This window comes from Rana temporaria, chromosome 1, assembly GCF_905171775.1.
Source record: "Rana temporaria chromosome 1, aRanTem1.1, whole genome shotgun sequence".
In the NCBI taxonomy this organism is placed as follows: Eukaryota; Metazoa; Chordata; class Amphibia; order Anura; family Ranidae; genus Rana; species Rana temporaria.
In genome coordinates, this window is record NC_053489.1 from 304,320,929 (window position 1) to 304,346,225 (window position 25,297).

The window sequence follows — 25,297 nt, forward strand, 5'->3', positions numbered from 1 at the left end:
AAGATGCGGCTAGCAGGACTTTTTTTTTTTTACCGTCCTGCTAGCCGCTCTGGCTTTTACACGGAAGACAAAGCAGCGGCTGTTTCAGGTGCGCCTGCAGAACAACTGTGTGAAAGGGGTCTAACTCAGACAAACAATCCTCACAACTGTGGTGAGCATAAAAGAATCTTAGAATGCACATAATGTTAACCACTTGACCTCCAGAAAATTTACACCCCTTTATGACCAGGCCATTTTCTTGCGATATGGCACTGCGTTACTTTAACAATTGCGCGGTCATGCAACGCTGTACCCAAATAAAATTTCATTCAACAATTTTGAAAAACAAATGTTTCTTTCTGCTATAAAACATATCCAATAATTAATAATTTAAGCCAATATGCATTCTGCTACAGGATTTTTTGTAAAAAAAAAAAAACCCCAGTAAGTTTATATTGATTAGTTTACGCAAACATTATAGCATCTACAAACTATGGGATATTTATGGAATTTTTATGTATACTAGTAATGGTGGCGATCAGCGACATAGTTGGACTGCAATATTGTGGTGGACAATTGGACATTGACACTTTGCAGGAACCAATGACCCTAATACAGCGATCCGTGCCAAAAATATGCACTGTAATAATGACTCTGGCTGGGAAGAGGTTAAACACTTAGGGCGGTCCCTTAACTGTGTCTAGCCAGTGTTTTTGTGTGTACAAGGTGGTGCTTTTACTTGGGGAAGAGATGGATTCTAGTCCCTGCTTTGCAGGAACACAGAAACCATTCCTTCTCCCATCTGCCTTGTTTACAGGTGTGTGGTTTACAGACAATCAGCGGGTGCAGGGAAGAATAATCACAGCAGAAGCGGCCTGCCGGAGATGAACACACACTCCCCGCAAGTGCAGGTATAATATATAGCTCCCGCCCTGTAGCAGAAAAACTGCTTGAGTGTAGCCTGGTCTAAAGAAGAGACTCTGGATAACTCTTCTTATAAAAAGTTTTTTTTTTTACCTTTCCCTCTTCCACTTCATCTTCAGATTCTGAATGGGAAGCTGAATCAACTTTTCCAGTAACCTTTTTTTTCGTTTCAACTTCTTTTTTGCTGGTCTCTTTTTGCGGTTTGTCATCATTTTCCTTTGTTGCTTCATCATCCTTTCTAGAAAGTAGCTGTTTTGGTGATTTTTCTAGAGCTTTCTTCTTTACTTGATCTTCTTGATCAGTTCTGCAACCAAAAAAACAACACAACAACTTAAAACGGAGGCGTTACACCCAAAAGTGAAACTTGCACTTGTTTGTGCAAAATTCATATAGGTAGATTCAGGTACATTGGCGTAACTTTGCGGCGGCGCAGCTTAAGGAATTTAAGCTACTCCGCCGTAAGTTAGCGAGGCAAGTACATGATTCACAATGTACTTGCCTGCTAAGTTACGTCGGCGTAGCCTGAATCGGCAGGCGCAAGGGCACCTAATTCAAATGTGTTTGAGTGGGGCGTGTTTTATGTAAATGGCACTTGACCTCACGTTTTTTACGTTTCTATTTTACTGCGCATGCGCCGGGCGCCTACATTTCCCAGTGTGCATTGCGGCAAAGTACGCCGCACGGGCCTATTGATTTTGAGCGGTAGTCAATCACAGGTTGCAATAGTAATCAAGCTGCCATTTATGAATGCCAATAATGACAGCTGTACGGTTGCTTGTAACAGTAAAAAATGTTATATATATATATATATATATATATATATATATATATATATATATATATATATATATATATACACACACACACACACACACACACACACACACACACACCACACTTTTTTCAGATCTCACTATGCCATTACATTGCTGGCCTCGACGATCTCCCTACCTTATTTTGTTTGCAGAGTTTGTCAGGCTGTGGGCGTCCATTATTCAAAAGCCGCGCCTCATGCTGTTCCGTGATAGGCGGACAACTAATTTTCCCAGCAGAACCTCTGTTCAGTGTTCCGCCTATCACAGATGTCCTCGTCTGAGGCCAAAGATGAGAAGGCATCCATGATAGGCAGAACACTGAACAGAGGCTCTGCTGGGAAAATGAGTGTTCTGCCAATCACGGAACAGCCTGAGGAGGCGCGGCTTTTGAATAATTTGATCACCGATTCACGAAATCCCTCGTTGGGATCACATAGCAGGGTCTGTGACACCTATCACCGACTTTCACTGGAGAGTCCCTAGGCTCTCCCTATTGGCGCTACACTTTTTTTTCAGATTTCTGTTCACAAATATCCATTTTGTTGTGTTGGCAGCCTGACTTCTATTCATTCTTTTTTTGTTAGCGCAATATATTATTACACATATTTTTTTGAAAGAGAGAGAGAGAAAGAGAGAAAGAGAGTATACACACACCCTGTGTTTATGTCACTACCATTTCCAATCTGTCAGCGAGTATGTTGTGCTCGCCAACATGCAAAACGATATGTTTTTTGAAATTTGACACTCTTCCACTGATACCACCAACTGGGGAAGGGAGTTCCACATTCAAGTGTAAACAAACCTTTCCCCATTCTTAGTGAGAGTGTCACTGACCGTCTCTTCCCTGTCATAGGGAACAACGATCAGTGACGTCAGGTGCCAAGCCACACCCCCACAGTAAAAATCACTTCCTAGGGAACACTTAACCCCTGCAGCGCCCCCTACAGGTTAACAACTTCACTGCCATTTTCACAGTAAAAAGTGCATTTTTATAGCACTGTTCGCTGTAAAAATGACAATGGTCCAAAATGTGTCCAATGTGTCCGCCATAATGTCGCAGTCACGATAAAAAAAGTTGCGATTTTTTTATAAAAATAGGTAGAAGAATATGTATTGGGTGCAAAAATAAAATAAAAAGTGATTCAGCGCTGGAAGATAAATACAAATTAAACTAAATTGCAAGCCAGCACTGCAGATATAACTCAAAAAATATCTCAAAGTGAATAAATAGAAAATTAGTGCAGCGCAAATAACACATTAAATGAAATAATACATCAATAGATCAATTTTGGTAAAGTCCATAAAGTGCAAAGTGATAAGGTGCTCCAAAAAATCAATGGTGATAAAAAGTGCAATAATCTTCAACAGATCCGTGACCCACAGGAAAGGGTTATCCTCCACCAAGAGTAAAGGGTGGCCTCTCACCTCAATAATTCGACCTGTGGCTAGGTCAAAAGGCAAGAAGCAAAACCTCCAAAGATAGGCAATCAGCTTTACATGGGTTCAATTCCAAAGAATCCACCAAATGGCACCAGCGGGCAATAAGCAAGGCAACACTCTCCCATACAGCATTTAAATGGACCGAGAAAGGAGTAAGAAGGACAATTCTAAGTGCTCACTGCTTAAAACGTTTAATAGAAATAAAAGCATAAAGTATAAAAACTCACATGGTCCTGCACTCATAAACCGAGTGCAGGTATAACAGCAATTACCGGAGCGGAGCGTCCGGATCAATGTACACAGCTTGTTTAGGTCTCTGTGAGGCAAACGCGGGTGACGTCGAAGTAGCTCCTCCCCCTCGTACGCGTTACGTCCCAAAGTGGGCGGGACTTCATCAGCGTGGGGGGGGCCACGCTGATGAAGTCCCGCCCACTTTGGGACGTAACGGGGAGGAGCTACGTCGACGTCACCCGCGTTTGCCTCACAGAGACCTAAACAAGCTGTGTACATTGATCCGGACGCTCCGCTCCGGTAATTGCTGTTATACCTGCACTCGGTTTATGAGTGCAGGACCATGTGAGTTTTTATACTTTATGCTTTTATTTCTATTAAACGTTTTAAGCAGTGAGCACTTAGAATTGTCCTTCTTACTCCTTTCTCGGTCCATTTAAATGCTGTATGGGAGAGTGTTGCCTTGCTTATTGCCCGCTGGTGCCATCTGGTGGATTCTTTGGAATTGAACCCATGTAAAGCTGATTGCCTATCTTTGGAGGTTTTGCTTCTTGCCTTTTGACCTAGCCACAGGTCGAATTATTGAGGTGAGAGGCCACCCTTTACTCTTGGTGGAGGATAACCCTTTCCTGTGGGTCACGGATCTGTTGAAGATTATTGCACTTTTTATCACCATTGATTTTTTGGAGCACCTTATCACTTTGCACTTTATGGACTTTACCAAAATTGATCTATTGATGTATTATTTCATTTAATGTGTTATTTGCGCTGCACTAATTTTCTATTTAGAAGAATACGTATTGGCGTAAATTGAGGAAAACTTTTTTATATATTTTTGGGGATATTTATTAAAACAAAAAAGTAAAAAATGTTGCATTTTCTTCAAAATTGTCACTATTTTGTTTACAGCGCAAAAAATAAAAAACACAGAAGTGATCAAATATCACCAAAAGAAAGCTCTATTTGTGTGTGTGTGTGTGTGGGGGGGGGGGGGGGGGGCTGGAGTACATCAATTCTGTTTGGGAGCCACGGGGGCAAAGTGCAGAAAACATCCGAAAAGGCCCAAGGACACTTCGGCTCAGCTTATGCGCCCCCGTACCTCAGGCCAAATGAGGTACTGCAGGCCTATTTAGCTTGAATTCTTCTCGTCTTGTGAGTCACTCTGCGAGTCACTCGTTGCTCCCAAATCAAAACGCTCTCAAACCTAATTACTCTTAAACCAAGGTACCACTGTATATCAAATGTTTACACATACTAACCCCACCTTGTAAACAATGAAGAAAAACACTCACATTTCACGATCTGGTGAAGTAGGTAGTGGCTTCAGCCTTGGTCTTCCTCTTGGTTTAGGCACTTTGGGTTCTGTGGAAGCTAAAAGTTTTAAAATAAAAGATACATTTTCAAAATTCAGAAAATTAACAAATACCACAAATTAGTCAGTTTTGGAGAGAAGGGACTGGACCTGTATCGGGTGTTTTTTTTCCCTGCGGTTTGTCTATATTCAGTACTATAGCCAGGCAGCACTGATCATTGAATTCTGACAGCAGGGAAGGCTCCCCTCCATCAGAACACAACAGGGAAGTGGGAGTATTCCCCCATTCACATTACATACAACTGTTACTCAGGTGATTCACCAGTTAGACCCCTTTCACACTGGGGCGTTTTTCAGGCGCTTTAGCGATTAAAAAAAAATAGTATTTTTGTACTCACCGTAAAATCCATATCTCCAAGTTCATGGACGGACACAGCAGCAATTGACCTTAGGGTATTATCCTACCTGTTATGAGATTGACTAGGCAGAAAAACCAGCATGTTAAGTGTTAAAACACCCCACACAGTACAGTATCTCCCAGGGGTCGGATCCCCCGGGTACATCCCTCTCTCTGCATCATGCAGCCTCAGTTCGTCAACAAGCAGTACAAATCATGAAGAGAAATGGATTTTACGGCGAGTACAAAAATCCTATTTTCTCTTCCGTTAATGGACGGACACAGCAGCAATTGACCTTAGGGACGTTCAAGCAGTGTCAAAAATCGAGGGATGGGAAAACACAGCAAACCAAACTTCACCCCAAACGGAGGAACTTCAACCTTAAAACAGCCGCCTGCAAAACCTTGCGGCCAAAGGAGGCATCCGAAGATGCACTCACATCCACCTTGTAAAACTTTGAGAGGGTGTGGAACTGACGACCAGGTCGCTGCCTTACACACCTGTAAAACAGACGCTTGATGGCGGAAAGCCCAAGAGGCACCAATCGCCCTGGTCGAATGCGCCGTAACCGAGAGGGGGGGCACCCGCCCCTTTAGGGCATAGGCCTGAAGCACGACCTGTCTGATACACCTAGAGATGGTGGCCGATGAGACCGCCAGACCCTTGTTAGGACCAGTCACCGACACGAACAGTGAATCCTACCTCCGAAACTGAGCTGTAGCAGACAGGTACACCCGTAGGGCCCGAACCACATCCAATGAATGTAACGTGGCCTCCTTTGGGTTCGTCGGCCGAGGACATAAGAATGGAAGAACAATGTCCTCATTAATGTGAAAGGCCGAAACAACCTTAGGAAGGAATGACGGCCGCAGCGCCACCTTATCCTTGTGGATGACCAAGTAAGGGGCCTTGCAAGACAAGGCCGCTAATTCAGAAACCCGTCTGACTGAAGTAATTGCCACCAGAAAGACCACCTTCTGGGAAAGTCAGTAAAGGGATTTTCCTAATGTCCTCAAACGGAGGCTTTTGAAGTAACGAGAGAACTAAATTCAAGTCCCATGGAGGCCGCACAGGAGGGGCCACATGTCGAACCCCCTGCACAAACGTACGCACCAGAGAGTGCACCGACAAGGGTCGCTGAAAGTAAACAGCCAAGGCTGAAATCTGCCCCTTAATCGTACTTAAGGCGAGAGCCTGCACCACTCCACGCTGTAAGAACAGCAGAATCTGGGACAACGCGTATGTACGAGGGTGCCAATTCATCTCCTCACAGAGATGTAAGCCTTCCACGTACGATGGTAAATCTTCTGGGAAGTAGACTTCCGCGCCCGCAGCATGGTAGAGATCACCGAGTCCGACAGGCCTCGATCCTTCAGCACCTGGCTCTCAGCCACGCCATTAAAGCCAATGACTGTAAAGCAGGATGAAAGATAGGGCCCTGCGACAGGAGATCCTCTCGCAGAGGCAGGCGCCAAGGAATGTCTGCCACCAGGCGCACCAGATCTGCGTACCATGGGCGGCGAGGCCAATCCGGAGCGATCAGGATTGTTGGTATCCCCTCAGCTTCCACTCTGCGCAGCAGACGAGGAAGAAGCTTCAGAGGAGGGAAGGCGTAGATTAGGCGATAGTGACCCCACAGCGCCACCAACGCATCTGATGCGTCCGCCCACGGGTCTCTTGACCTGGCCACGAACCGTGACACCTTCCGATTGAGACGGGACGCCAGAAGATCCACGTCTGGAGTGCCCCATTTCAGACACAGATTCTGAAACACATCCGGGTGTAGCGACCATTCTCCTTGGTCTAGCATTTGGCGACTTAAGTAGTCTGCCTGCCAGTTCTGTACCCCCGGAATGTACACGGCCGACAGAGCCCGAACGTAGCTTTCGGCCCACCGGAGGATGTACGCGACTTCTGCCGCTGCAGCCGAGCTCCTGTGCCCCCTTGATGATTGACATACGCCACCGCCGTGTCGTTGTCGGGCTGGTTCCTGACCAGTCGACCCTGCAGACCCAGCGACCACTTGGAGAGGCACAGCCTGATCTCTCGGAGTTCCAGGACATTAATTGGCAGACGGGACTCCTCCCGAGTCAAGCGCCCCTGGGCTGACTGGACACCCCCCCCAGCCAGAGAGACTGGCATCTGTCGTGACCACCTTCCAATGGCACGGCAGGAACAATTTCCTGGCCCGATGTACCGGAGACGTCAGCCACCACACTAGGGAGGACCTGACCAGGCGACGCACCCGGATCTGGTAATCCAGAGACAAAGAGAGCTTGTCCTAACGCGAAATAATTTCTCTCTAACACTCGAGTCTGGAATTGAGCATACGGAACCGCCTCGCTTGAAGAAGCTCTCAGTAGAAGGTCGTCCAGGTATCCTACGATAGCGATCCCACGCTGCCTCAGCAGGGCCAGAATCGGAGCGAGCACCTTGGTGAAAACCCTTGGTGCCGAGGCCAGGCCGAAAGGGAGGGCCACAAATTGAAAGTGGTCCTCTCCGACCGCAAAGTGCAGAAATCTCTGGTGCTTTGTGCATATGGGGATATGCAAATACGCGTCCTTGATATCCAAGGACGCCAGAAAATCCCCTTGATGGAGTGCGGCCACTACCGAGCGAACCGACTCCATCCTGAACTTTTGCACCTTGACAAAGCAATTGAGAGCCTTGAGATCCAGGATTGGACGGCCCCCTTCCTTCTTGGGGACTACAAACAGATTGGAGTAAACCCCCTGAAACCGTTCCAGTAAAAAGGCACCGGCACGATCACTCCCCTGACCAGCAGATCCTGAACAGCCCCAAACAGGGCCTCCCGACAACCCGGAGGAAGCTAGAGGTTGGAAGGAAAAAATCTGTTTGGCGGACAAGAGAGAAACCATCCTGTACCCCAAGGAAACTACTTCGCAAACCCATCGGTCAGAAAGAAGAGACCTCCACCGAGCCGCGAATTTGCGAAGCCGGCCCCCCCACCCGAGATACAGGCGGGGGCAGACATTCATGCGGATGCAGGCTTATCGGGCTTGCGGAACCAGGGTCGCTTCTGCCCTTCAGCGGGCGCCATAGCGCCCTGGAATCGTTTACCTGCCGCACCGGGCGGACGAAAAAAACGATTGGGGGCGGTAAAGGAGGGCCCCTGCTTACGGCGAGGCTCCTTACCTTTACCCGCTTGAGGGAGTAGAGTACTCTTCCCTCCTGTGGCATCTTTAAAGATGTCATCCAGAGACGCCCCGAAAAGCCATTCACCCTTAAAGGGTAAGTCCACCAAGGCCTTTTTTAGAAGACTGGTCCGCAAGACCAACACTTCAGCCACACAAGGCGGCGTAACACTTCCGTGTAGGCGGAAGCGTATCCAGGGCTGACTCAGACAAATTTTAGGCCCTGCACCAACTGGTAGGCCAGCGCCACACAGTCCTGAGGCATTATGCGCCTCCAACTCCTGAAGAAACAACTTTGCCCGTTCAGTAAGTGTCTGACACTAGAGCCCCGGCCAAGACCGGTCTCACCGCGGACCCCACCACTGTTAACATGGAGTGGGCCACAGCCTCAGCTCTCCTATCTGTGGGGTCCTTAAATACGGGAGCCCCTTCCACAGGCAACGTGGTCACCTTGTTCAGTCTGGACACAGGGTGGTCCACTGACTGAGGAGAGGTCCACTTTTTTTTAGGAAGTCCTCCTCAAAAGGATAACTGACCGCAAAGTATTTTGGAACAGAAAAAACTTTCTGCGGCCATCCCACAAGGAAACACTTTTGCAGTGCGGGCCGGCTTGCGGAACCCAAAAGGGACCGGCATCTCTGATGCCTCCGCCAAATCCTCAAGTTTTTGAGTATCCCGCACCGCAGTGACAAGATCTCCAACAAGCGCTCTATCATGCGCTGACCCTGAAGCAGAGTCATCCTCACTGTCCGTGTGGACTAGGCCTGCATCCTCTGACATTACGGAACCAGGGCCCGATTCTGTGTCAGACACATCCCCAGAAGAAGGCGGGGGAGGGGGCGCTTTTTACCCACCCCCCCCCGGCCACTCGCCACTTCGATCCTGACAACAAACGCCTCAAGGACTGCCGTCATAGCATCCACAGAGGCGACAGGAACAGGGGCACTAAGGGTTAACTCCGGCATGTCTAGGGGGGAAGCCTCCGGTTCGGACGCCATGCTGACCCACCCAATTGCCGCCCTTGGACTGCAAGGCAAGACCCACAGGCCACCCTCCCGGTCGCAGCAGAGGACAGGGGACCCCCCCCAGAGGACTCACCACCGACCAAGCTGTATTGCTGCTGCTAACTGCCCAGAGCGCTGTCCGTGCTGTGCCGTCCCCCAGGAAGTGTCGTTCGCGCCGTTATTTTGATCACTAGAGGCAAAAACCCCTTTCAAAATGGCCAACATGCAAAAAACAGCATGCAGGCTACAAGAAAATGGCCGCCGATCATCAAAGGTGCCCGGCACCGGTAATATGGCGGCCGTGACAGTGCAGAACACAGTGAAACACCCAGGACCCCCGGGCAGGCCCCCCCCCGCACACACAGCAACAATAAATTGCACACAGCAACCCTGACAAAACCGCAGCCCACAGCCACAGGACGGAGCCCCCCAGGTGGACCCCCCCATCTCACGGTCGACCACCCAGAATGCGGGGAAGGAGGGAGAGAGGAAAGCCGGGCGGACCCCCGACAGACCTCCCCAGGAACGCACCACCATGCCAGGGGCAAGGGGACTGCTACTTACCCGTTCTGCGACATCCCGGACAGAACCAACGTCCGCGCAGTTACGGCATGGCTGTCGGCCCGGCACACTGACACAGAGCCCGGTCATATGTGTGCCCTGGAGCGTATAGCTCACCGGCCACCCCTGGAGCAACAGGACATTTCGTAGACGGCCCACCGCGTAGCTAAAGGCCGACACATGCTCGATAGCCGAACATGGGGGGACTACAAGGATCGGGGATCCAGCCTGTCACCCAGTCGGCAGTTGATTGTAGATCCCAGGATCCAAAAATGCAGGAAAAAGAGAAAAGCAAGAAAATCGCAAAAAAAAAATCTCCAGAGCACATGGGCCCAGAAGAGCCATGTCATCTCCTTTTGCTAGGCAGAAAAAAAAAACCTGAGGCCCCCTGATAGGTACTGTACTGTGTGGAGTGTTTTAACACTTAACATGCTGGTTTTTCTGCCTAATCAATCTCCTAAAAAGGAATGATAAGGTCTAAGGTCAATTGCTGCCGTGTCCGTCCATGAACGGTAGAGAAAAAGCGCCTGTAAAGCGCTTGAAAGAAGCTGCATCTGCAATCCCAATGTGAAAGCCTGAGTGAGTTCAAACTGAGGCAGGCAGGGTGTCAAAAAAGTCCTGCAAGCAGCTTCTTTGCAGCGCTAAACCGCTCCTAAAGCGCCCCTTCCCATTGAGGTGCTTTTTTTTTGTTTAACGCAAAAGCACCTGATAAAACGCCCCAGTGTGAAAGGGGTCTTACGTGATGGAAGGGTGTCAAAAGAAATCCATTGTTAAACTCTCCTGACATCTTTACTACAGCTTGCTAGAAGGTACAATGGAGACTAGGGATGCACCGATACCATTTTTTTTTCTTAAACACAGAGTACCGATACTTTTTTTGCAGTTACTCGCCGATACCAATTACCGATGCCTAGGAAGAGGGGTGGTTTGGGAGGTGGCGGTAGTTGGGGATGGGGTAAAATAGGGATCGGAAAGTTGGGATGGAAAAGGCTGATCGCTGGGGGGGGGGGGGGGGCGGGAGAGGATGGGGATAGGAGGGTTATTGGGAAACAGGGGGCAGGGGTGACAGCTGGTAGAGGGAAGGAGGAGGCAACAGGCAGAATTTACTGCAGGCATGGTACAAGAGACTGCAGGCAGGGTACAGGTGTCTCTCGCGGGAGAGGAGCTGGCTGGACAGTACACGGAGGAGGGAGAGAGCCCTGCTGCTCAGTACAACAGGATACTGCTGTACAGTGTCTTCATACAGAGCCCCCTGTTCTCTGCCTCAGCATCCAGCCAGGAAAAGTCCGGATCCAGTGCTCTTTGTGGCCGGGAGTCAGAGTTGGAGGGAGGTGTGCAGTGCGGAGACAAGGCTGGTGGGCTGTTAGGACAGGCAGCTTGGCGGGCCTGCACCAAGCGATGCCACTAAGAGGAAGCAGTAGGGATGGCACTATCTGAAGGGGAGGAGGCAGTGCTCTCTCAAGCGAAGTCAATTCCGGTATCTGAGCATTTTCGCGAGTACCGATACTCGCGAAAATTGCTAGTATCGGTGCAGATACCAGTATCGGTGCATTCCTAATGAAGACCACTATTCCTTGACTAATAGCATGAGTAACATTGCAAGAAAAAACAGAACATGTGCCACAATAAGCTGTATGAATAGAGCCCGACCTACAGGATGGCTTGGTAAAATACTGGACAGAACTCCTGGTACCTTAGCAGAAAAAAATATTGCCAGAACCTGGGACACCAAAGTTGAATCGCATCCTCAATGGGGTCTCCTGAATTGGAGGAGCGAATAGGCAGAATCTAGTCTGTGGAGAAGCAATGTGGGAAATGGCAAAATCTGAGAAAAAAAAAAGCATAAGGGGTCAACTAGCCCCCTCTTGTGGATCAAAAATGCCATCTGCCACCAGGGTGGAGTTCAGCAAAGCCTGATCCAAGCACAAAATACTCAGAGCCCACAACCAAACGAAGGAGGTAAAAACCTCTTGCTGACCCCACAGCCTTTTTCTGACATTTGTTGCTTACAAGTTAAAGGCAGTATTTTTTTGCTGGTAAAATTACTTGGAACCCCCAAACTTTTTTCTTTAGCAGAGACCCTAGAGAAAAAAAATGGCAGTTGTTGCAATATTTTATGTCTCACTGTATTTGTGCAGGGGTTTTTCAACGCAATTGTTTTGGGGGGTAAAAAAAAAAAAAAAAAACACACTTCAATGAATTAAAAAAAAAACAATAGTTATCCTAATTTTTTTGTATAATGTGAAAGACTACGTTGGGCCGAGTAAAACAGATACCCAACATCTCATGCTTTGAAATTGAGCACGCTTGTGGAATGGCGACAAACTATAGTACTTCATCTCCATAGGTGCTGCTTTAAAAAAAATGTTTTACATGTCACCCGTTTAGAGTGAGAGGAAGTCTTGCGCTAGAATTATTGCTCTCGCTCTAACGATACCTCATATGTGTGGTTTGAACACAGTTTACATATAAGGGTGTGACTTATGTATGTGTTCGCTTCTGAGCGCGAGCACAGAGGAATGGGATGAGGCACCTAAATATTTTTTTTATAGAGATGACAGGTCCTCTTTATAAAAATCTGGGGTCAAAAAGACCCCAGATCTTTTATTTACCGTTTAAAAATGTAAATAAATATAAAAAAAAATGTATGTATGTATGTCTATATATCTATATATATTAGTCATTTTTTGGCGACACTGTACCCAAATAAAACAGATGTCTTTTTTCCCCCCACATAGCCTGCTTTTGGTAGCATTTGATCACCTCTGCAGTTTTTATTTTTTGCACTATAAACAAAAAAAATGTATCTTCAAATTTTTTTTTTTACAGTAAAAAATACAATTTCTTCACCAGAGGCCATTAGGCCAAAATGTATTCTGCTACATTTAGAAAAAAAATCGCACTAAGCCTATCTTGGTTTGCGCAAAAGTTATTTGTTACTACTCGCAATGGTGGTGATCAGCGATTTTTAGCAGGACTGGAACATTTTGGGAGACACCAAGTTTCACTTATTGGGGACCAGTGACACCAATACAGTGATCAGTGCTTAAAGTGGTTGTAAACCCTCCAATACAACTTAAGCTCTATGAAATCTACATAGCACAGGCGAAAGTTCACTCATTGTTGGTTTCCATAGCAATCTTTCTTGAATCTTGAGCGACGTCAGGCGCGATTGCGCACTAGGTATATTCTTTAAAAAGGGATTGTAAAGGTTTGTTTTTTACATTTTCTAAAATGGGTTCCTTTAAGCTAGTGCATTGTTGGTTCACTTACCTTTTCCTTCCATTTCCCTTCTAAATGTTTTTTTTTCCCCTTTGCCTGAATTTATCACTTTCTGTTCCTCCTCAGTAAGCTGTTCTGGCTGACTAACCCGCAAGCCAGAACGGTGTCTCGTCACATTCGGCCCCCGCGTCACAGATTGCTCCGCAAGTGACGTTCTGTCGCCATCTTGCTACACCCCAGGAGCACAGTAATGATAGAGTGAGAAGGGGGCAAGCAGACATCTTGTTACACCCACCGGAGTTTTAGATTTCACAGTTATTTTCAACACAAAACGGAGCTTATATACAGTATTTGGAAATCCGCATGGACTGTTTAGATGTAACATTTTAAAAGCAGCAGCAAACCTGCTGACCTTACATGCTTGCTAATGTGACAGAACACCTCTGCTTTTCACATTTAACATGTAAACAGTCCGGATTTACAAATACTGTATTTAAGCATATAAGCTCTGCTTGGTGTTGAAAATAACTGAATTCTAAAACTCCGGTAGGTGTAACAAGATGTCCGCTTGCCCCCTTAACACTATCATTACTATGCAGGAGTGTGGGGTGTAGCAAGATGGCGGCGATGAAACTTCACTTCCGGAGCAATCTGCAATGGGAAGCCGAATGTGACGAGAATGGCTCGGATTATGGGGGCAAGCTTACTGAGGAGAAATAGGAAGTGAGAAATTCAGACGGAAAAAAAGGTAAGTGAACCAACAATGCACTAGTTAAAAAGGAACCTATTTAGAAATGAAAAACAAACCTTTATAACCCCTTTAACAGCACACTAGATGTGCCGTTTGTCTCCTCTGCACGTCGGGTCATTAGTATTCAATAGCTTCCTCTCAGAACGGCACAGAGGGAAGTCTCGGTATGCTGCTCTGATCATCTTACCGATTCTCCCCCTTGTGGCTGTATAAGACGTCAGACAGGGGGAGGGAACCAGAGCAGCACAGAGAGCGATTTGCTGTCAGTAAAGGATTAGCTTGGTTGCTGTAGTAACAGCAATTGAGATAGATGCTTGGTTTAGACTTGGACAGGAAATCAAAGTACGGGGCGGAAATGACGTCCACAAAAGATTCAATCAGTATTAAAAATGGCGTGGCCAATACCAGGAATAAATAAATAAATGTGCTCTTAAGGAGTGATTTTTAACTGTGCGGGAGGGTGGGGTGGGGATAATGCTGTGACTGGAGGAAACCAGATGCTTAGCAGCAACAAGATCTTAATTTTCCTTAATTTTCCTCCCTCACAGACTGCCATTCTGCCTTTCCTGATCGTGGGTGGCCAAGACCCATTGCGGCTGTCAGACCCACCGATGCGTGCCCCAGACCTAGTGCCCATAGGAGTACGTGATTTCGCACAGCTGGGCCGCCCTGCCGCAGTATATAAACAGTGGGCAGTCTGGAAGCTGTTAAAGCGGGGGTCTCCAACCCCCGGTCCACTACCGGGCCGTAGCCCATTTGCAGCCGGGCCGTGAAGGCTGCACTTTCGGATGTTCGGCAGGAGCGGGCGAGCAGAGAGATGACATCACCTCTCGCGGCCCGCCCTGCATCACAGCTGTTCCGCCCACACAGCCGGCCAGGTGTGTGAAAGCAGAGAGATGTCACCTCTCACTGCCCGCCCTGCCCCACCACCGTCCAGTCCTCACGATCACTACACTGAAGTAATGAAATCTCTCACTGCCGACCCAAATTGCCGCATGTTTTTTTACAATCCTTGTTGTAGCTCATTGCAGTCCCTCTGCGTCCACTTTCACATGTTTCCACTACAATGATAGAGCCATACCTAAATGAACTCTACCTAAGTATAGCAGCTCCATCCCCACCTGGCAAGTGACAGTGTCCCCATCTGGCAAGTGACAGTGTCCCCATCTGGCAAGTGACACGCTCAGGGTTCCCACTGATTCTGCTTTATGGTGAGTTGAACTATTTCTTTTTTATTACAATGTAATAATAGAAATTATGCGTTTCAATCATCCTGACACCATAACAACCATGGCGTTGTGATGATTGAAGCACAGACACCAGCCATTTCCCCAACAAAAAAACTCACAGTAGTAAAATCAGTCTGTATATGCAGTAAAGCATGCTGGTTATACTCACTGTGGAACCGTAGGGGTTAATCCACATTGTGTAAAAAGACTGTTTGATCCTTTTTATGACTCTTAAAAGGGGTTGTAAAGGTAAAAAAAATTAAATAAAAAAATTCCCGTTTCCTTTACCTTAGTGCAGTCCTCCTTCACTTACCTCATCCTTTGATTTTGCTTTTAAATGTCCTTATTTCTTCTGAGAAATCCTCACTTCCTGTTCTTCTGTCTGTAACTACACACCGTAATGCGAGGCTTTCTCCCTGGTGTGGCGAAAGCCTCTTGAGGGGGGAGGGGGCAAGCAGGAGTGTCAGGACGCCCACTAACACACAGCCTCTTTTCTCTATCTGCAAAGTAGAGAGTGCCCTGATACTCTTGCTTCCCCCTTCCCCTCAAGAGGCTTTCGCCACACCAGGGAGAAAGCCTCGCATTACGGTGTGGAGTTCCAGACAGAACAGGAAGTGAGGATTTCTCAGAAGAAATAAGGACAGAAATAAAAGCAAAATCGAAGGTTAAGGTAAGTGAAGGAGGACTGCACTAAGGTAAAGGAAGCTAATTAGGGGGAATTTTTTTTTTACCTTTACAAACCCTTTAATAATTTCCTGATATAAACTATGGCGTCAGGCTGCACATGCTCAGTTTGGTGCGTTTTTCTCGTTAATTTTTCTTGAGAGCAGGCATGCGATCAGCACTGTTCAGACAGAGGTTCAAGGGTCTTACAGTCCCATAGGTCAGTCCTAAAACTCCTCCTACAAGCTTTAACTAGTGCTTGGCTGGACACTGATAGAAGTGAAAAGACTGCTTTAACTGCTGATGAGAAAAGGTATTTAGCAGTTTATAATTACTAAATTAAACCAACAGGCGCTGTGTACTGTGGGAGACCAGATATTGTGAATGCAGGGTCCAGGGTTTAGTAAAACTTTGAGGGGAAAAAAAGCCTTTATTTATGCCCGAGAACCGAAAGTGACATCAGAGGTTGCTTCGATCCTCCAAGGGGGGCCCATCTTGCCCAGTAAACTACCAATTGACTCTGGTAAGGTAGAAAACGACCGCCGCTGGGTTCACTTATTGGAAAGCTGGCCTAACGAAGGAAAAAAAAAAAGGGGGGGGGGGGAGATGGTTACCCGGGAGTGGTTATGGCATCTAGCTGCAGCCATAACCCTGGTATTAAATGTAAAAAACATGACAAACATTTACAGTTAGGCGGTCGGCAAGTGGTTATACAGACCGTAAACCACTTGAAATGGGTTGCTTTATCCTGATCAGGAGCCCCCATGGGGTGAACAATGTCTTCAAAAAGGTAAAACCGTGCAAAAAGTCCCTGTTGGGCCGAGTTGAAAACATAAGGAACAAGCGATAAAGAGAAAAGGCCTCAATGTATAAATAAGGAATTCGACACAAGACATTAAAACTATATTGTGCAAGTCTACCTGATCTCCAATAAAGTAATAATCCTTACACCAACTACTATACCGAAGAGACAAAAAAGCCTGAGAATAGTTTGTTTTGCAGCTTTGGCGTATTGAACTTGCCCACCTTAGTGTCCTTAAGGTTAAAGCTGAAGGGGGGGGGGGGGGGGCAATCGAATACCTGTCTGCCAATCTCGCACTGTGTAGTGGAATATAAAGAAAACTACAAACACAACCATAACCTCAATATAGAACTGGGGGCCCACATAAAAGTGGTTCCTGTCACAAGGGCAATTTAAATTATGTCTCACAGCATAAGCCCGCTCTGATCCCCCTTTCCGTTTTTCAGGCAGATCCGTGCGGGCCATCCATTGACTCCTATGGGCAGGCGGAGGATGTCAGCCGAGATGTCCGCTGACACAAGTCTGCCATCTGTCTTGGGGGATCGGAGGAGATCTGATAAAATGGACATGCTGTCCGTTTTCACCCGATCTCCTCATAGAAATCAGCGGGGCTCTGATACATCCCTGCTCAGTGAGCAGAGAGGGACCAGACATCCGCTGAGCTGGCAGACGCCGCCTCATCTGGAAGGGGCCTTAGAAGTAAAATTGCATACAGATCACCAACTGTATTAACCAATTAAATTGTTTCTGCATTAGATGTTAGCAATTAGCAGTAGCAGCAAGGAAAGCAGCGGTCAGAAAAGTAACTACTTTTGTCGAGAAAAATAAATAAATCTCCCCCTCTGGGTGATCTATGTACATTACAAGGACTTTAACAAACTTTGTGGCAGATTCCTACCTTGTTATTCTGAAGAAATCCCTGTGCGTTTCTCTGTGCCGAGTGATAATTATGAAACCACTCCCATTAAATTCAATCAGCTGCTGCACTTGCAGGGCTCTAATGAGGAAAAGTGAAGCATCTGCATCCCTTCAGAGCACTTCACGCTCGGGTGGGCGTCGACGCTTTATCATCGTTTATTGCAGCGCTTTTCGGCCACTAGCGGGGCTCTTTTAATCCCCGCTAACAGTCGAAAAAGGGTTCAAGGCGCCCGCAAAGTGATGCTGCAGAGGCGCTTTGGCAGCGATTCGGCAACGCTGCACATTGATTTCAATGGGCAGGGTCGCTTTAGGAGCTCCAGTGTTAAAGCAATTCGGCTTTCACACTGGAGTGAGGGGAGAGGCATTTTGTTCTGTGTACAGAACACCTACAGATAGCCATATTGAATTTTACAGAAAACTACAGAGCTGCAGATTGAAAAGGAAAGGTAACTTTTAAAGAACATTCAAATTGCGAATCAAATCCTATTGTATATGCCATTTTTTTCTGCTTTTTCCCACAAAAGCGGAGTTACTCTTTAATGGTCAGTATCACAGAATACTGCAATACAACCAGGTCAGAGTCCATGCGTGGCCAGATGATGCACTTGCCGATGAAAATTAAGGTAATGTTTTAACTAGCTGTACACTCACACCGATAGTTCGCTCTGAGGCAAGCAAAAATAATGCATTATGGAAGCTATCAGGCAGGGAACAGACTGGACAAGGCTTTAAGTAACTGGCCCTTTAAATGCTGCATTATAAAAACACAGGTGGTGGGATGTTCTACAAGCAGTGAGGTGGATGTGGAAACTGCAACAGAACAATATGACTGAATTTTCATAAAAATTGCTCTGGAGCTGAACTGGTTATTTTCTGCATACATGTAAAAATCTTATATTTTTGGCAATAAAATAAATTAACACACCAGAACATTATATATTTTCTAAAAGCAGAGGCCCGGTAGAATAAAAAGGGGATAGTTGCAAAAAAGAAATTTCAAATGATATTTGCACAACTGTTTATTAAATGCAAACATTTTATAAAAATTAATTTTAGTGCAAAAACCACACCATATAAAATACCAAATTTTGGTTAAAATATATAGAGATGAGGTTGCATCAAGTAAATGGATACCAAACATTCCATGTCTTGCATGCTCCAGCAATATCACCAAAAACGATGGTGCCCAAAAATCCCAATAGGTGATGCATTAAAAGCATTTACAGCTCATCCGCGGTTGTAAACCCGCATATACATTTTTTTTTTTACCTGCAAGGCAAAAGCCATAATGAGCTAGTATGCACCGCATATTAGCTCATTATGAAATACTTACCTCGGAACGAGGAGAAGAGAACTTACCTGGTCCACGCCGAGCGAGATGTCATCTTGACTCGGCGTGTCTTCTGGGTATCGGCGCTCCAGCGCTGTGATTGGCTGGAGCGGCGATGAGGTCACTCCCGCGCATGCGCGGGAGATTTCATTCCGGCAAGGGCCCTTCAGCCTAGGATCCCCCCTGCAATCAGCGGCGCATTGCGAGGGGAATATCTCCTAAACCGTACAGGTTTAGGAGATATTCTTTATACCTACAGGTAAGCCTTATTATAGGCTTACCTGTAGGTAAAAGTAAAAAAGTGGGGTTTACAACCACTTTAAGAGTTAGCTAGCAGCTCCTGTGCTACAATTATTGTTCTCACTGATGTTTCGGCAATATGTCACATGCGTGATGCACAGTGGTTTACAGGCTCACCCTGGGCTCATGTTTGAGTAGGGCTTCGGCAATTTGTTTTAACATACTTGATTATAAAATAAAATTTACACACAATTTTTACTTGATTGCCATCACAAGGGGGTTAACAAACCCCTACAGTGGGGGATTGAAAGTTTGGACACCCCAGGTAAAAAATTTGTATTAATGGAAAGATGGAAAAATCTCCAAAAGGCATTAAATTACAGATTAGACATTCTTATACGTCAAAAAGGTTAATTTTATTTCCATCATTTACACTTTCAAAATTACAGAAAACAAAAAAAATGGCGTCTGCAAAAGTTTGGGCACCCTGCAGAGTTAATATCTTGTACTGCCCCCTTCGGCAAGTATCACAGCTTGTAAACGCTTTTTGTAGCCAGCCAAGAGTCTTTCAATTCTTGTTTGAGGTATCTTTGCCCATTCTTCCTTACAAAAGTCTTCCAGTTTTGAGATTTCTGGGCTGTGTCACGCACTGCTCTTTTAAGGTCTATCCATAGATTTTCAATTATGTTAAGGTCAGGAGATTGTGAAGGCCATGGCAAAACCTTCAGTTTACGCCTCTTGATGTCATTCCCCGTGGATTTTGAGGTGTGTTTAGGATCATTATCCATTTGTAGAAGCCATCCTCTCTTTAACTTCAGCTTTTTCACAGATGGCATCAAGTTACCATCCAAAATTTGCTGAAATTTTATTGAATCCATTTTTCCTTCTACTCGTGAAATGTTCCCTGTGCCACTGGCTGCAATACAACCCCAAAGCATGATTGATCCACCCCCATGCTTAACAGTTGGACAGAGGTTCTTTTTATTAAATTCTGTGCCCTTTCTTCTCCAAACGTACCTTTGCTCATTCCGGTCAAAAAGCTATATTTTAACCTCATCGGTCCACAGAACTTGTTTCCAAAATGCATCAGGCTTGTCTATATGTTCATTTGCAAAGTGCAACCGCTGATTTTTGTGGTGAGGACGTAGAAGAGGTTTTCTTCTGATGACTCTTCCATGAAGACTAGGGAAAACCCAATCACTGGAGTGAATAAAGGTCGGACTTTGAGGCAAAGCGGAAGTATATATAAAAATAATTATTTATTACAAAAATAGAAAAATACGATGTACTCTTACTATGGACAGGAACATTTGAAAACTTACAAACATTTATGCAGCTATTGAGTCGCAATAGCTACAAATGTAAAGTTCATGATGTGTTCAAGCCAATCAGAAATTGCCTTTCTAGACATTCTTATTTAAGTGAACGAGACAGGAATGATTAACCCCTCTTTACCGAAAGGCCACAGCTGGGAATACGATTTTGCACGCTGCGAGCGCCCATCCATCTCCCCTGGTCTGTAGTATACCATACGGGCAATATCTGCGTCTACGACGCAATTGTTCAGATTACAAGAAATTTAAGACGGAAGCAGACCAGCTTTATATTAGACTTGCCAGCAGGGGCTATAGCAGGACATGCCTTAAAAAAAGCCTTTAATAGAGCAATTGGCAAACAGAGTGGAGATACTCTCAAAAGAAAGAAAGAAACCGGTATCTAGTACCACCAGGTTTATTACCACATATTCCGACCAGCACAAACAGATACGGGCCATAATGCACAAACACTGGCACCTTCTAACTATCGATCAGACCTTATCGAAGTATATAGGTAACAATCCGGAGATTACCTATAGACGTGCCATTTCAATTTGCGACCGATTGGTCAAGAGCAAATATTGTAAATCAAGCATGGAGCCAGTTGACACCCAAGGTTTATTTAAATGTGGGTGCTGTAACTTTTGCGATATGATACTAGAAGGTGCCTCTGTTCGGTTGCCAAATGGCCAAACTCATAAGATACGGTATCACATGCCAAACGAAAGGAGTTCTCTACATTATTTTCTGCCAATGTGGCAGTTTTTACCTAGGAAAGACCATTCGTTCCTTTTGGAAGAGAATCAAAGATCATGTGTACTATGCCATGAATGGCCTTTTAAATACTACTATTGGCCACCATGTGGCATTTAGACACAAATATGAACCCTCTCTCTTTAAATTCTCCGCTCTGGAATGCATTCTTGAAGACACAAGGGCGGGGGTGGGGGTGGGGGGGGCAATTTCGATCAAAAAGTGCTCCAATGTGAAGCTAAATGGATCTACCGTCTCCAAGCCAACCACTTCCCAGGCCTTAATGAGGCCATTAAGCTTCAAACCTTTTTTGGAGAGTTAATCAAATAATCCATCCTGCCGATGTCCCTACCTACAAATCCCTCCTTTTACAATCCTCTTACGCCCATTCAAAGAAGCGTGGTGCGACCGATACATCAGTCGCTCAGAATGACCCCCAGTAAGATAATATCATCAGTAACATACCGATTCCAAGTGATCAGGGAACCATAACAATTTTTGGGTGATATATTATCGCCCTTGTATACAAATAATGCTATACCATCACTATATTAGTGTTATACTAATTAGGAAGTATTTTAATTTAGTTTAAGTATCCTTTTATCATCATGTACTATTGTTATGTCTGTATTGTATATGCATGTGACTCGTGCCTTCTGGTACATTGTGGTAAAAGTGTCTCATCCACCCAACAAACGATACCTTTCATTTTGTTTTTTCATTTCCCCACTGTTATTCCCATTTTTAATTTTTGGGAACTCCGCTTCATCTGGTCACCATGTAGAATCTCTTCTCTTTTCCCCTCTCCTTCGTTTTTCTTCTCCTTTTCCCCCATTTCTTTTTCCCCTCTGTTGTCCTTCCTTACTGTTATCCCCCCTTTTGGATATTCCTTCCTTCCTTTTATTTTATTTTTATATTTAACCTTTATTTCACATTTAATTTTTTGCGTAGTTACGGCCCGCTGCGGGGCTACACTGATCTGACCAGCGATGAGATTTTCCAATCTGTGTGCAGCTGTGGTATTTATTCTTTGCCACTTACAGGTGCCGTTCACGCCAGGCCAACAGCGGGCGTTTGATCAGGCTTGGATGCGCTGGCACTCGCTGCCGCGCACCCGTGCTGTTTGCTTGACTGCCCCTTGACCAATAGGAGACACCCAGCCCATTAGCAACATATGCGTCACTACGTCTATCCCTCCGCCTTATTCACTCACCGATTTCTTTATGTTTATGCGCCGCTGTCGATGCAGCGCTTGACATAGACGTCATCACGTCACGTCGATTCCCCAGCATATTTAAACCCAGCTAACAGTACTAGCCGTGTATTCAGCACTGGCTGTTACCCTGGGGCACGCGCGGACCTTATCCAACCACAGTAAGTACTTTAACAATCCATCCATTGATCTTGTTGCTGCTGGGCTATGTTTTCTGACCTATATTTATTTTTGCTCCTTCAGGAGCCTTGGGCTACCTGCACTCTACTGTCCTTTTGTGTTGAGTGCTCAAACTGTTTGGATCTCCACTGCATTTGTGCCTATATCCGACTTGGTGATAATCTGCCCCAGCTTTAATTCCACCACAGGATTGCTTAGGTATATTGCGTTTTCTTGTTATAATTTTTAGGGTTGATATGTTTATTCTGTGCAACCCTTCTGCTGACACATACATGTTTGTTTATGCGAAGTACATTTAATCACTCATTCATTTATTTAGTTACGCAATCCCTATGTGTATTTCTCTACAGAACGGGGTTCTTTCTTTTGCCGATTCCCCGGCAAAACCCCTGCAACCCTGTCTTGGTTTTCCATTTGATTACTCAATCCTTGACATTATGGGATTATCACCATAGATGTAATTAACCTGGACTTTTGGTATGTTAAATCAATTAACTAATTAATTTAATCTACCATTACATTCTTTTCCTCATTGTGCGTTTTATGTAGTCCCTTAACATTGTTTGTTTTTTCCTACCCTCCCCTATCCCCTTCTTTTCCCCCTTTCCTCCTAACTCATTCCCCCCTTGCCCTCCCTCTTCCTCTCTCCCTCCTGCCTCTCTACCTTCTCCACTTCCTCTCTTTCTTCCCCCCCCCCTTCCAAAAAACCCAACCCCCCCCCTTCCGCTCTTTTTTTAAACTACTCCCCCTTTTCATTTTTCTTTTTCTGCTTGGTGTTTCAAAAGTCCTTTTTTCTCTACTCATGGTGAACTCCATATAATAATTTTCGTATATACATCTTTTAATAGATAATCAATTTTTCTGATACCATTGGAAGTGACATTACATCGACTCTGATATCTCGGCATTTTTTTGTGAAATGCCCAGAGTAGTCTAGATGAATACACTGGCCACGGTGTACTAGGTGACATAATCATGCTATGTGTGTATATACATATGTAACTTTGTTTTCTTAATTTGAATTTTATTACAACTGCCCTCTTTCTTTTGTGCAAAACCATTAAATAATGCTTTAATATTGTACTAATTTGGTATATATTGTTCCAGATTATGAAACAATGTCTATATATTGTCAAAAAATCCTGCTCGTCTCGTCCTGAAGAAGCCCAACGACAAAACGCGTAGGCGACTCCAAAGGATTTGTCTATCACTAATAAATTATTAATCTAGATGGTTCTATTTTATTTATTATTTCTTTATTGTTATATTTTTGTATCTCTGTATTTTTCTATTAAATAATTATTTTTATATATACTTCCGCTTTGCCTCAAAGTCCGACCTTTATTCACTCCAGTGATTGGGTTTTCCCTATTCTTACCAAATACGGATGTGGCTAATGTGAGTGCTCTTCCTTGTGGATCGTGTCCCACCCTTCCCTGTGTTTGTTTCTCCTTCCCCCCTTTTTCCCCATCCTTATTTGATTCTTCCATGAAGACCATATTTGTACAAGTATCTCTTTATAGTGGAATAGTGTACCACAACTCCAGTGTCTGCTAGATCTTTCTGGAGGGATCGTGCAGTCAAACGTGGGTTTTGAATTGCTTTTCTCACAATCCTGCGAGCTGTTCTGTCTGATATTTTTCTTGGTCTTCCAGATCTTGCTTTAACTTCCACTGTTCCTGATGACTGCCATTTCTTAATTACATTCCAAACAGAGGATATTGACATCTGAAAACGCTTTGCTATCTTCTTATAGCCTTCTCCAGCTTTGTGAGCGTCAACTGTTTTCAGTTTTCTAGACAACTGCTTAGAAGAACCCATGGTGCCGATTGTTGGGGCGAGGTCAGATGAGTCTGGACATTTAAAACCTTCGAGATTGACATCACCTGGTCTTCCCAGACGATGATTGAGAACAATCCATGACACTGGCAGGTCTCAGCTTTGCAAAGGGGGCAGTGCATGCTTTAAATTCTGCAGGATGCCCAAACTTTTGCAGACGCCATTTTTTGTTTTCTGTAATTTTTAAAGTGTAAATGATGGAAATAAAATCTAACTTTTTTTTACATATTATAAGAATGTCTAATCTGTAATTTGATGCCTTTTGGAGATTTTTCCATCTTTCCTTGGCTTTGTTATGCACATTAATACACATTTTTATCTGGGGTGCCCAAACTTTCGATCCCCACTGTATGTGATAGCATTAGGTAGGTGATAGGTACTCTTTATGAAGACATTAGTGGTGTAATCGACCCCAATGTCTCCATTTACTATAATGTAGCCTCAGCTACACAGATTATAAACCACACCCAGTGGCCGCACATTAGCGACTGAAATTGTTAGTTAAGGCCAGCTTGGCCCGCACAAACGATCTGAACTGAAACTAAAGCTGGAGATCAGCTTTAAGTGATACAGTTATCTAATAGACGCTCAACAAGTTCCAGGTTTAAATCCGGGAACCTGGCCTACTCAGCAAGAGTTTGCTAAAACAGGCCACAAGAGAGCCATCTGGGTTATTTAAAGAGAAACTCTAGTCTCGCATCTGTAGGGAATGTAACTTTCCACGTAACTTTATTGCCACACAGGGAACAAAAGTCCACCACGTGATGGCATAAAACTTGCGACAGGTTCATGGATTATACACCTGGTGTCTTCCCTTGCACTCCACTGGAGCAAATGAAACACAGATCTCGCCTGTGGAAGTGCGTGTAAAAGCTGCTGCTGCCACCAACGTAAGCCTTATGTTGGTGGAAGCAAAAGGGTAAAGGAAAGGATTCACCGACAGCAAAGAGCATCATCTAAGGGATTTTGACCATTCTGTTAAGGTTTGAAAACAATGGTTATAGCCAGAATAGGTTGAAGGG

General features: G+C 45.1%; 1 protein-coding gene across 1 annotated transcript in view; it reads right to left on the reverse strand.

Annotated features, from left to right (window-relative positions):
• The window catches only part of PSIP1 (PC4 and SFRS1 interacting protein 1), a 109,252-nt gene that overhangs the window by 37,721 nt on the left and 46,234 nt on the right, over positions 1 to 25,297 (reverse strand). The window contains 2 exon segments of the mRNA XM_040358544.1: positions 997 to 1,207; positions 4,682 to 4,760. Coding sequence (XP_040214478.1) covers positions 997 to 1,207; positions 4,682 to 4,760 — 290 coding nt within the window.